Source organism: Chionomys nivalis, chromosome 20 (assembly GCF_950005125.1).
Source record: "Chionomys nivalis chromosome 20, mChiNiv1.1, whole genome shotgun sequence".
Taxonomy (NCBI): Eukaryota; Metazoa; Chordata; class Mammalia; order Rodentia; family Cricetidae; genus Chionomys; species Chionomys nivalis.
The window spans coordinates 32,375,451-32,388,136 of record NC_080105.1 but is presented as its reverse complement, the minus strand read 5'-3'; the positions used below and the strand labels follow the sequence as shown (position 1 = coordinate 32,388,136).

The following is a 12,686-nucleotide window of genomic DNA, read 5'->3' as shown; positions in this document are numbered from 1 at the left end:
ACATTTACCCACGTTTTCCTTAAATGTATGTCTTTGCTTTTGTCATCGAATCCTCTTCTTGCTAATTTAAATGGTAGGCTTCTTAAATCTGTGTTTCTTTTCTCCCCCCCTCTGCCCCCCACAGCATCTCACACATTCCAAGGTTCTTCTGAATAGCCAAGGACAATGTTGAACCTCTGACCCTCTGCCTTCTCTCTGCTGGGTTTGTATTACTGAGCTATAATATCTAGTTTATTCAGTACTGAGAATTAACTCCAGGATTTCACAGTTACTGGATAAGCACTCTATCAACCAAAGCTGCGTGTTCAGGCCCCTCTATCCTATATTTTATTTCTTCTTGAATTGTTGACAAATATAACGGCTAACAGCTTTGCTTAATATAACGTGCGGAGACAGGACCTTATACTACAGCACTGGTTGTTGGTGCAGCCCAGGCTGTCCTCACACTGGTAACCATCCTCCTTTCCTGACTTCCAGGGCTACAACACAAAACCGCTCTGCCTCGTTGCTTAATTTTTGATGTATATTTTAATATTGTAAGATCACATTTTTTTTCTGCTATTCATCTTATTCAAATTTCCTTTCCTCTATTTTCCTCTCATCCTTCAGTGGAACTCTGGAGATGTTTGGGAATTCGGCTGGTATAAAATACAGTGAGAACATGAAAATGTTAAGTGTCCAATATGAGAACATCAGATGTCTCCTAGTTTCTGTAAACCTCCTTTCCTGCGTCTCAGAACGTCTTGGGATTTTGCTTCTTTTTGTACCGAACTGGCTGATCCATTCCCCAGCAATCTTACTTACATTGTGGTGCACATCCGCTTTCTCACCTTGTATTCCTGTTGTCACTGATATTCTCAAACGAAGACACACACCAATCATCTGCAAATACTCGGCTTTTCATTTACTCAAAATATTCAGCACAGACATTAAATGGTGCGTTTTCAGAGCAAAAAGGCGTCCCTTTTTATTTCATTATTATCTTAGTTTTACACGTCAGTGACTATAAAGTTGATGAGAGTCTATTTCACCCCCACTCTGCCGATAAGGAATCTAGGGCATCTAGTGGCTAAGTTATCTACTTCAGTCCTGGTTAGGGTTCAAGCCCGTGCCCTGTGTCAGTTCTGCGTGCAAGGTTCAGATCCAAGAAGGAAACTGAAGATCTTTCCTAAAGCTAGCTTCCTTGTTTTCCCTCCGCTTGACGGTTTCACCTGTCTCGCCGAGTCTCGCCGCACGGGGGCGCAATGTGCACGCGCTGCGGGACCTTGGCGTCCAAGTTGCCCAGCAGTGTCAGCAGACGGCAGTGGCCAAGTGCAGAGAAAGTGTCCGGCCAGCGGGAGGGGCTGGAGCGGCCAGGACCGCCGCGAAGCAGCCTTAAAGATGCAAAGTAGGCGCGCGAGAGTTGTGCCCAGCCATAAAAAGTGGCGGAGAGGGCGGGAGCAGAGCTGGTCACTCGAGGGCCCGGGGCGACGGAGCGACGGGACGATGGCCGTGGCTGTGCTGCGGTGAGGCACCCAGGGGACCATGAGGGACAATGGCAGCGCGCTGCTCAATGCCTCTCAGCAGGTACCAGGCAGCGGGGAGGATGGGCGGCCGCGGCCGTCGTGGCTGGCGACTACACTGGCCTCCATCCTCATCTTCACCATCGTGGTGGACATCCTGGGCAATTTGCTGGTCATCCTGTCTGTGTATCGCAACAAGAAGCTCAGGAACGCAGGTAGGGGCTCCCAGCACGTCTCCCAGCGCTAGCCCCCTTGTGGGACAGCAAGAAAAGTTCAGAGAGTCGGTTTCTGAGAAACGGGACTTTGAATCATTTTTCCTCCTAGAGAATATGGGCTATCTTCTCTTTACCCCGCCCCTCTAAGATGCCTTCTCTTCAGTCCTTAGAGATTTCTGTTCCCTTCAGGGGCCTCTCTTTATTCTTGCTTTCTGATCATCGGGTTCATTACATCGGGTACCGGCTGAGTAAATTCCTCAAGACAACTTTTCAAATTAGATCAACGAACTCATCAATTGTTTGGATTTGCATATAAATCAGTTTTCCCAACTTCGCTGAAATATGAGCAGATGCATAAGCGGCCAAAATGACAGAGCTGCTGTTTCTATTTTGTTGCCAAGTGTAGGTTTTTCATCAAATAGCATACAGTTCGGGGGGGTGGGGGTATGGGGGGGTGAGTGGGGAGGTGGTCCTAAGGATGCTGGGAGAGGGGACAAATGGCTTTGTCCCACACAATGCTCTGTTGTAATTTTTGCAGTTATCAAGGGAGATGATGCCTATGAAAATACTTTGAAAAAGATGGAGAAAATAATGCTAGATAGACATTTTGGACTTTATTGTTTGGTTTTGTTTGGTTTGGTTTTGGTTTGCTAAAAAGCAGCATTGCAGGCTCTGGATTGGTTTTTTTTTTTTTTTCTGTATCTACATTATACTAAAGTAAAACAAGACAACAGCATCCTGCCTGTTCAAAATTCGGTTATCTGGCAAATAAAGCCTTATAGGATATAAACTAAGGGTGAAAATTAACAAAATAGTAGACTTTCGTGCATATTCAAACTCTGGCTCACATGAAGCCCATGTTCCCTATACACTGTTGGACGTCTTGTCCATTCTTAAAGTCCTTTCCAGAGGGACGCCCTTCGTCCTTCAACATGGAATAGGCCCTTCCTGTGCTCCCACAGAAACTGCCATGATAGTAACTTCCCTGTACCATTTTCATCCCTGCTGATGCTGTAGTTGCCTGTGTGGGTCTCTGCCCTTCCCTTAACACTGGAAGTTCTTGTTTGAGCATGAAGGAAATGGTAATGCTAGGTTGTTGGGAGCTGTGAAACCCCCCCCCCCCAGATCCTGAATTTCTGGTAAACAACTTGTAATGCTTGCAGCTGCTCTGAGCACAAGACCCTCAGGAGTTCCTGATGGCAGGAGAGTGGTTTCTGGTGGTTTTGGTTGGGGCGTGACTATCAGTTAAGAATCTCTAGATAAGCAGCTCTGGTACACAGTAAGGGGTGGGGCATTCCTGTTTCAAGGATGACCCGTGTCTCTATCTGTGTGTCTTTGTGTGTTTCAATCTCTAGCCCCTTCCCCCATTCATGAACTGTATGGTAGCATATAGAGCGCAGACGGGTGTGGTGCACTGCACTAGGTGATAATGGAGAAGCAACAGGAGTAAGAGTAGGAACAAAGACATAATAAGGCAGAGATGCTTCACAGGTCAATTCTTCGGTATTATAACTCATATATGTATTATAATCATTACAAATGGTCTCTCTCTCTCTCTCTCTCTCTCTCTCTCTCTCTCTCTCTCTGTGTGTGTGTGTGTGTGTAACCAAATGTTCCAGAATGCTGGACACATGGCCCAGCAGTTAAGAGCATGTACTGCTCTTGCAGAAAACTGAAATTCAACTCCAAAAACCCCTGTTGGATGGCTCACAACCGCCTATAACTCCAGCTCCAGGGAATTCGAATCCTTCTTCTGGCCTACATAGGCACCTGTATTCAAATGCCCAAACCTTGCACGCACACACACACATGTACACATAATTAAAAGCAAAATACATGTTTTTAAGAAGTTCCAGAACGTGTAAATATGGAATTCTTAGCTATAACTGGAGTATATAATTCATGACACTATCTAAAATAAAGATTTGCCATTAAGTTTGTTTTTAAAAATACCTAGGAAATTCTCCAAAGGATTCTGTATGAATAAATTATGATCAAATTCAGTTCAATTCATTTTTTTAAGTTGCAGATTTACAGGACACTGTAAGTCGCCTACCATCTTGCTTGCTGAGTGAGTTAATTCATGCATTTCTCAATATTTGTTTATACAAACAAGACATGAGTGGAAAAGATATACAGGTAAACCCTGATTTAGGACCAGCTGTATTGACTTCTCTCCCTTAGGTTGTCAGGCTGGCAGAGAGACCCTGCCTTCTTCAACAGAAACTCGCGTGCTCTAGACCATCAAAGATGCCATCAATGGGCATTTCTTTTTTGTTGTTGTTGGTTTTTTTTATTTATTTTTATTTGTTTATTAAAGATTTCTGCCTCCTCCCCGCCACCGCCTCCCATTTCCCTCCCCCTCCCCCAATCAAGTCCCCCTCCCTCATCAGCCTGAAGAGCAGTCAGGGTTCCCTGCCCTGTGGGAAGTCCAAGGACCACCCACCTCGTTCCAGGTCTAGTAAGGTGAGCATCCAAACTGCCTAGGCTCCCACAAAGCCAGTACGTGCAGTAGGATCAAAAACCCATTGCCATTGTTCTTGAGTTCTCAGCAGCCCTCATTGTCCGCTATGTTCAGCATGTCCGGTTTTATCCCATGCTTTTTCAGACCCAGTCCAGCTGGCCTTGGTGAGTTCCCGATAGAACATCTCCATTGTCTCAGTGTGTGGGTGCACCCCTCGCAGTCCTGAGTTTCTTGCTCGTGCTCTCTCTCCTGCTCCTGATTTGGACCTTGGGATTTCAGTCCGGTGCTCCAATGTGGATCTCTGTCTCTGTCTCCTTTCATCACCTGATGAAGGTTAATATCCAGGAGGATGACTATATGTTTTTCTTTGGGTTCACCTTCTTATTTAGCTTCTCTAGGATCACGAATTATAGGCTCAATGTCCTTTATTTATGGCCAGAAACCAATTATGAGTGAGTACATCCCATGTTCATCTTTTTGGGTCTGGCTTACCTCACTCAGGATAGTGTTTTCTATTTCCGTCCATTTCTTAAAGATATGTCGGTGCGTGCATGGAACTCTGCGTGCATTGCTGACTTTGTTTACTCTACTCTCTTGTCAGTTCTTTAATTGGTCCCTGCATTCTTCTCACCTCTCAATTAGGTCGGCCAAGCAAGTTGACCACACTGGAGGTATAGAAAATTTCACTGAATTTTAATAGCATTGCACACTGGAGACACTTTTAGTTTTTTTCTGGCTGAAGTGCTCAAACAAGTCTTCTTTAGAGAGCTACCCATTTATGACAATCACATTGAAGGGATTAGTCTCGGAGGAGGGAGCAGGAAGGATTGCTGAATATTATTCAAATTGTTGCAGGTAATTTGAGTTGTTAATGCACACAACTGGAAAGGCTGCTTGCCTGCCTCGGTACTGAGCTGTCTGCATGCTGATTGAATTGAATGTTCATTTGGATAGACACTCATTGTGTTCCTACAGTGTGAGGTAGAATATGAATGACAGTTAAAGTTTTGATGATGGGTTTGATGATGGGTCAGAGGGAAAGACTCGGTTCTAAACTTGTGTAAAGCATGGCTTCTAGAGGATGAAGAGATAGCTCAGTGGGTAAGGGTATTTATTGTGCACTCATGAGGAAGGACATGAGTTCAAATCCCCAGCACTGACTTAATAGTTGGACATGGACACACATGATTGTAACTCAAACATTGAGAACCAGGGACAGGCAGACCCAAAGAGGCATAGGCCAGCCAGCCTAGTTGAAACAGTGAGTAGCAGGCTTTGTGAGGCCTGGTCTTAAGGGAATATGGTGAGGGGTGATAGGAGACACAATGTCTGCCCGTGGCCTTTGCACACAGGAAAAATGGACATACATGTGCACATATATGCACACATCACATGTACGTCACACACACACACCTGATGTGGGATTCCCCTCTGTATGCTGTGAATATGATTAGTTAATAAAGAAAGCTGGTTTGAGCCTATGACAGGGCAGAACAGAGGTAGGTGGGGAAGATGGAACTGAATGCTGGGAGAAAGAAGGGAAGAGCCAGAGAAAAGCCATGTAGCTCTGCCAGAGACAGACACTGGAACTTTAGCCAGTAAGCCACAGCCACATGGCGATACATAGATTAATAGAAATGGGTTAAATTAATATTTAACAGTTACCCAATAAGAAGCTAGAACTAATGGGCCAAGCAGTGTTTTAATTAATACAGTTTCTGTGTGATAATTTTGGGGCTAAGTGGCCAGGAACTAACTCCTCCTACAACACCCCAAATAATACAGAGAATAATAAAACATCCTTAAATACTCTAAAAAATATATGACACCTACTTTCAAAGAGATGTCTTTCTATCAATTACTCTAAAGTGTTTGTTCATTTTACTTTCAGATGAAGATAAGGCATAAATTCAAAATTGAAATTGTTACATTATTTTGTGATTTAAAGTGAAATAAGCCAGGCACAGGATGAGAAGTGCCTCAGGGAGGGGCAGGACAGGTTGGCCAATGGGAACTGAGTGGCAGAGAAGGGAAAGAAGTTCGGGTCTGCTAGCTCACGGTGGGGGGTTAGGGATAGAGAATGCACAGTGTACGGTGTGTATCTCGAAACGCTAGAAGAAATGCTTCTGGAAGTTTTTGTCACAAAGAAGCGACATAACTTTGAGGATTAGATACACATACTCATTGTGTAATATCAATTCCGAGTGTCACCTGTTTCTTCAATATGCATACCTTTTTTATCCAATAGTTAAGAAGTTATCTTATGTAATAGATGAGAACAAGACATGAAATAAAGAGATATGAGAATCAAAGCATATTAACACGACAGAAAAACTGTCCAGCTCAAGGAGGCCAGAAGAGGATGTTGATCCCTTGGAACTGGAGTTGCAGGCAGCTATTAGCGGCTTTGTGGGTATTTCAGAGCGACCCAGGTCCTCTGCAAGAGCAGTAAGAGCTTTTTCCAACACTGACCACCTATCTGTGCCCGCTCTTAAAAATCCCTCTTATGAAAATCTTGTTTCATACTCTCTTATTGTTAGTCTTTTTCTCTTTCATTTCCTATCTTTGGTTTAATTTTAATATGTAAACAAGCAACATGATTTTCTTATTATAAATAATGATGGTGATTTTCTTTTGGATTTAGTGATTTGGAGCTACTGTTTAGTACAATTGAATTGTTTACTTTGTCTAAGTTTTCACAGACAGGTTAATGCTGCGCACCGCACCCCTGTGTCTGCGCTCTGTGCGCTGGCACCCAGTTTGCGAGCTTCGGGCAAGGGGGCTGGAGGTTAAAATACATAGACACACACAGACAGAGAGACAGCGGCACAGGTCATCCTTGAATTCCCCAAGAATGCCCCCTTTATTGTGTTCAGGGGCAGATTATATAGAAATAGCCACGCCCCAGCCAAACCCACCAGAAACCACTCTCCTGCCATCAGGAACTCCTGAAGGTCTCGTGCCCAGAGCAGCTGTAGGCACTCAGATCAGGGGATTACAAGAAATTCAGAATCTGGGGTCTCACTGCTCCCAACAGGTTAAGATTGAGGAGAAGTAGTAAGGAAGCAAAGACCACCACCCACAGCAGGGCTAATGATCTTTAATTCTCTGTTATTATTGTCGAAACATTACCCTTTCATTTGAAAATTTTCCCACTGATTCACTGAAATGAGGAGCCCAAAGTATATTAACGTCAGCGTCCACTTTCAGTTTAATGAAACCATGGGCTCACTTGCTGGTGTGTCTTCCTTGGAAATAAGCCTTTAGCCTCTCTGTTCTAATCTACACAAGTGTTTGGGCAGACTGATATTTTAGGATGCCTGTGACCTATGGCCGAAACCTAAAGTTGCAAAGGTAGAAGACAGGAAGCAAACAGTTTGGTTAGGAGTCACTAGTGTGACTGAGAAGAAAAGCTAAAACCTTTGATTTGATGACCAGCGAATCTTTGGTATGAGGTTAATACTAGAGACGAATTGCAGATTTAATACTCATGTCCCATCCTGGGGTATCCCTACCACAGGATGACTTAGTTAGCTTTTGAATGAACCTTCAAAACCAATATTCCAAGGTGGGAAACATGACCAACCCAGTGAAATCGAAGAGCATGTCCCTGTCATTGTACCATACATTCCTTAGTTAGAAGCATGTCTTGAGCAATTCCATCCCAGTGGACAGGACATCCTATAGGGAAATACCATTCAGTGTCTAGAATTCTCTTTTGTTCAAGTCAGACCAAAGGAACCCAGATGCCTGCAATCCCAGGAAGAAGACCAGAGTCAGGACTCATCTAAGTGGAGGTCAGAGGGGTATCTGGGTCTCACCTAGACAGATTCTGCCTTCTCCAAAGGCAGATATTCGCGTGCTTGTTTGTAGACCTCATTTTCCCCCATTTCTAGATTGTACTCCCAGAGAGAGTGTATTCTCCTCAGGTTTGCATCTCCAACAGCACCCACAGGGACGTTTGCCTGGGTTTGATCATGTAAATTACGTTGTTACCGCCAGACAATTAAGACAGAAGAAGCTTCATACTGAAAGTTCCTGTTTCTTTCACTACAATTAAAGAAGGAAGATGAAAAGCAGTCAGCCATGATGTAAGAAATGCACTGAAAGTTTTCAGAAAGAAATTGCTGTAAAAGCAAATACTTTAGGTGCCTGTACATATATTTGTATATGTTACATGTGTGTATGCATATGCATGCATGTGTGTGCAGGTATGGATAAATGTACAGTACATGTCTGCGCATGTGTTTGTAGGCCACAGGTAGACACTGGATATTTTTATCAGTTACTCTCTACCTTAGGTTTTGAGTCACACTCTCCCAGTGAACCATAGCTCACTGATTTGCCTAGAATAGTTCACTAATGAATTCTGGGATTCTGTATCGCCACCTGTCCAGCATCAGGACCGTGGGCATAGGTAACCATGCCTGGCATTTTACAGGGGTGCGAGGAGTGTTAGCTCAGGTTGTGATACTTGTGCGGCAGTCACTGTACCCCCGCCCCATCTTCCCAGAGTCTTTAAAAGTCCGTTCTTGAAAAACTGGCTATGAGTCTAAACTAAAGGTTTAATGGCAAATTATTTTTTCCTCACAGATCATTTGAAATTACAAGTGAAATAGTTCAGATCCGGAGTCAGCCCATTTTAGCTCAAAATATTTAATAGTTTAAAATGATATCTAATGAAACCCAGCTACACACTGAAGTAGCATCAAAACAGTATGTTTACACCCAGAACGGCGTGTGGTAAAATGACTTAGTGGAGACTTATTTTTAAAGAGCTTAAAATTCAAACCACAGACAATGTCATAGTCTGATGTGTGTGTGTGTGGCTTTGATCCATCATGTCTTTTACAGCAATTATGCTTCATTACTACTCAATTAACTACATTAATTAAATCCTTTGTTTAATTTTTCTTGGATTAATTTCATTTTACAAATGTTTGGGGAAAAATTAAGCCAGAGTTTCTATGTAGCTGTGTTTATCAGATAGATGGCTTTGTCCCCTTTGCTGTGTTTGCATGTGTTACATTTAAGAAATGTAGGGAGATTTCTTTCTCCCTTCCTCCCTCCCTTCCTCCCTCCCTTCCTCCCTCCCTCCCTTCCTCCCTCCCTCCCTTCCTCCCTCCCTCCCTTCCTTCCTTCCTTCCTTCCTCTCACTTAAGGATACTACTAGGTAAGAGTACTATATCATTTTGTCATAATTATTGACAATTTAAGACCATGTATTCTTCTGGGTGGTGGAGGTGATATGATACACGTGTGTTGGGCTGTGTATATATGTGGGAAGTGCACACGTGTGTGTGTGTGTGTGTGTTTGTGGGGATAAAAAGTTGTTACTGATCATCTTCTTCCAATATTTTCCTTGCTGGTTTTTGAAACAAGGTTTCTCCTGATCCTGGAGCTCCTCTCTGGCTAAAAAGAATGGACAGTGAGCTCCGGGGCCCCACCTAGCTCCATGTTCCCATCATTGTGGTTACAGCTGTGTGCTACCATGCTTCACTTTTAACATGGGTGCTGGGGATCCAAAGTTGGGTCCTTATGCCCGTGCGTCAATTCTTTTTCCATCTGAGATGCTTCCCTATCCCACAAGGTCATGTTTCTATTCTCAACCCTGTGTCGTTCCACATAGATTAGTGTTCTATCCATTTCTACAGCTAGACATCAAACTTGTTCTCGATTCTGTTACAGTTTTGCCTTCCTGTCTGTTCCTACTCAGTTTCCTAGAACCTTATATGCATTGCTAATCTTCTTATTGAACAGAATGTATTATAACCTATTCCAAATTAAGTGCAGTATAAATAAAATAATTTCGGCATCTTCAAAGGGGGAGCTGCTTATGTTCGGTTGGGCAAATAAGAAAAGGATGTGGGCATGTGCATTCAGGATGGACTTGAAAAATTAGCAAAATTTTCAAAACTGGATTGAGGAGCATTAAAAAGACAAGGGATATCAAGAAATAGAGCTTTTTTTTTAAGCCACAAAAAATGAAAGATTACATTGGTAGAATATCTCATAAAATTTAGCTAGGGTCTTTGAAAAATGTGTTCAATTAGGACAGATTACCACTTATTCGGAATATTCATGGTTCAATGTCCTAATCTTGTTATACAAAAGGATTTCTAGCTTTCCTTTTGGTTTGAGGGAGGGAGTTGCAGAACCTAACCAATTTTCATGTGGGTGGCAGACAGTTCACAGTGCTTAATATAACTGCCTTGTCTAGGGCTCACTTGACACTAGGAGACACTATCCAACATCTCTCTACCATAGAGAAGACCTGGGACCTTGGCACTAGGAGACACTATCCAACATCTCTCTATCACAGGAGAAGACCTGGAACCTTGGAAAAGTGAAGCACCTTGGTTCAGTTCCATGGCTAATAAGAGATGGCGCCACTACTCAAAACCAGAAACTGATGGAGGAGCCCTTTTCTCTTAGGACAAAGATACATAACCTCCAACACCAGAAGTCGGGGGCCCCTTTAAAGCTTTGCAATGACCAGAGAGATCAGAGATCTGGAATTTAAGGAATTCATAGCTGAATTGAGAAGTAAGGCGATGCCAGATTTCTCAAGTGAGATCCCAGATAAAAGACAGCACGGATGTCTAAGGATCTTGAGACTGGTTACAAGAAGAGAAATTCATCCGAAATTCCATACTTTGGGAAATAGGATGTTCTGGATATACAGAAACTCATAAAGTGGACTTGATCCAGCAAGGGCAACATTGAGGCTTATTGGTGGCATTTATTTCATTTATCACATGACAATAATGCCACATGGTTTCAGGTCATCCAAGCTGCAAAAAGAACATGTCCCATGTCCCTCCCCGACCTTACCCCTGTCTGTCTCTTCTGCCTTCCCACCCTTCCTTTCTTAAGCATATGGAAGTATATATGCTACATGAGCATATATAGTTGCATGTATGTCTGTCTGTCTGTCTGTTTGTGTAAGTTCATGGGTGTGAGATTAGGGCTTGATATTGGTGTCTTCTTCCATCACTCTACAACTAAGTTTTGAGGCAGACTCTCTCAAATGCACCCAGAGCTTGCCATTGTTACTAATCTGGCTAGTCAGCTCACTCTGGGGATCCCATGATTCCACCTCCTTTGCACTGGCATTATAGGTAGGTACCCAAGCCCACAGGGCTTTCAGATGGGTTCTGAAAACCCAAAATCCAGTCCTCAAGCTTGCACACAAGTTGCACTGGCTATCTTTCCAAATTCCCCTTTCTTTAACATGTGTTTAAAGATATAATGCTGGGGGGCTGGAGAGATGGCTCAGTGGTTAAGAGCACTGGCAGCTCTTCCAGAGGTCCTGAGTTCAATTTCCAGCAAGGTCATGGTGGCTCACAACCATTCATAATGAGATCTGGTGCCCTCTTCTGGCAGGTATACATGCGGGTAGAACATTGTATCATATCATATTAAATAAATCTTTAAAGATGCAATACATATAATACTGGTGCTAACCTGTGTTTTACACATCTTCCTCTCTTAGGAAATTTATTTGTGGTGAGCTTATCTGTGGCAGACCTTGTGGTGGCTGTTTACCCATATCCCTTGGTGCTGGCATCCGTAATTAACAATGGATGGAATCTGGGTTATGTGCACTGTCAAATTAGTGCATTTCTGATGGGTTTGAGCGTCGTTGCCTCAATTTTCAACATCACCGGGATCGCCATTAACCGCTACTGCTACATTTGCCACAGTCTCAAGTATGACAGACTATACAGTAACAAGAACTCCCTCTGCAATGTGTTCCTGATATGGATGTTGACCCTTGTCGCCATTATGCCCAACCTGCAAACCGGAACTCTCCAGTATGATCCCCGGATCTACTCCTGTACCTTCACCCAGTCTGTCAGCTCGGTGTACACGATATCATTGGTGGTTTTCCATTTCATTGTGCCGATGGTTATCGTCATCTTCTGCTACTTAAGAATCTGGATCCTGGTTCTCCAGGTCAGACGGAGGGTCAAACCTGACAGCAAACCCAAACTGAAGCCACAGGACTTCAGGAACTTCGTCACCATGTTTGTCGTTTTTGTGCTTTTTGCCATCTGCTGGGCCCCACTCAACTTCATCGGGCTCATTGTGGCCTCGGACCCTGCCACCATGGTCCCCAGGATTCCAGAGTGGCTGTTTGTGGCTAGCTACTACATGGCATATTTCAACAGCTGCCTCAATGCAATTATATACGGACTCCTGAACCAAAATTTCAGACAGGAATACAAAAGAATTGTCGTCTCGTTGTGCACAGCCAAGATGTTCTTTGTGGACAGCTCAAACGATGCAGCAGAAAAGATTAAATGTCGGCGTGCTCCATTAAAAGCCAATAATAATTTAATAAAGATGGACTGTGTTTAAAAGGCCGGTGGTGCCAGCAAATCACCCACCCTGGCTGGTGGTCTCACCGCTTTCTGTACCCATGCTGGCCGGTGCTCTCACCGCTTTCTGTAGCCACGCTAGCTGGTGGTCTCACCGCTTTCTGTAGCCACGCTAGCTGGT

At 43.6% G+C, this 12,686-nt stretch overlaps 1 protein-coding gene across 1 annotated transcript; it reads left to right on the top strand.

Moving 5' to 3' along the window:
- The first annotated feature begins 1,524 nt into the window (after positions 1 to 1,524).
- Positions 1,525 to 12,545, top strand: Mtnr1a (melatonin receptor 1A). The gene is made up of 2 exons (XM_057753080.1): positions 1,525 to 1,717; positions 11,677 to 12,545. The coding sequence occupies exons 1-2, from the start codon at positions 1,525 to 1,527 to the stop codon at positions 12,543 to 12,545; spliced, it is 1,062 nt and encodes a 353-aa protein (XP_057609063.1).
- Positions 12,546 to 12,686: the final 141 nt, after the last annotated feature.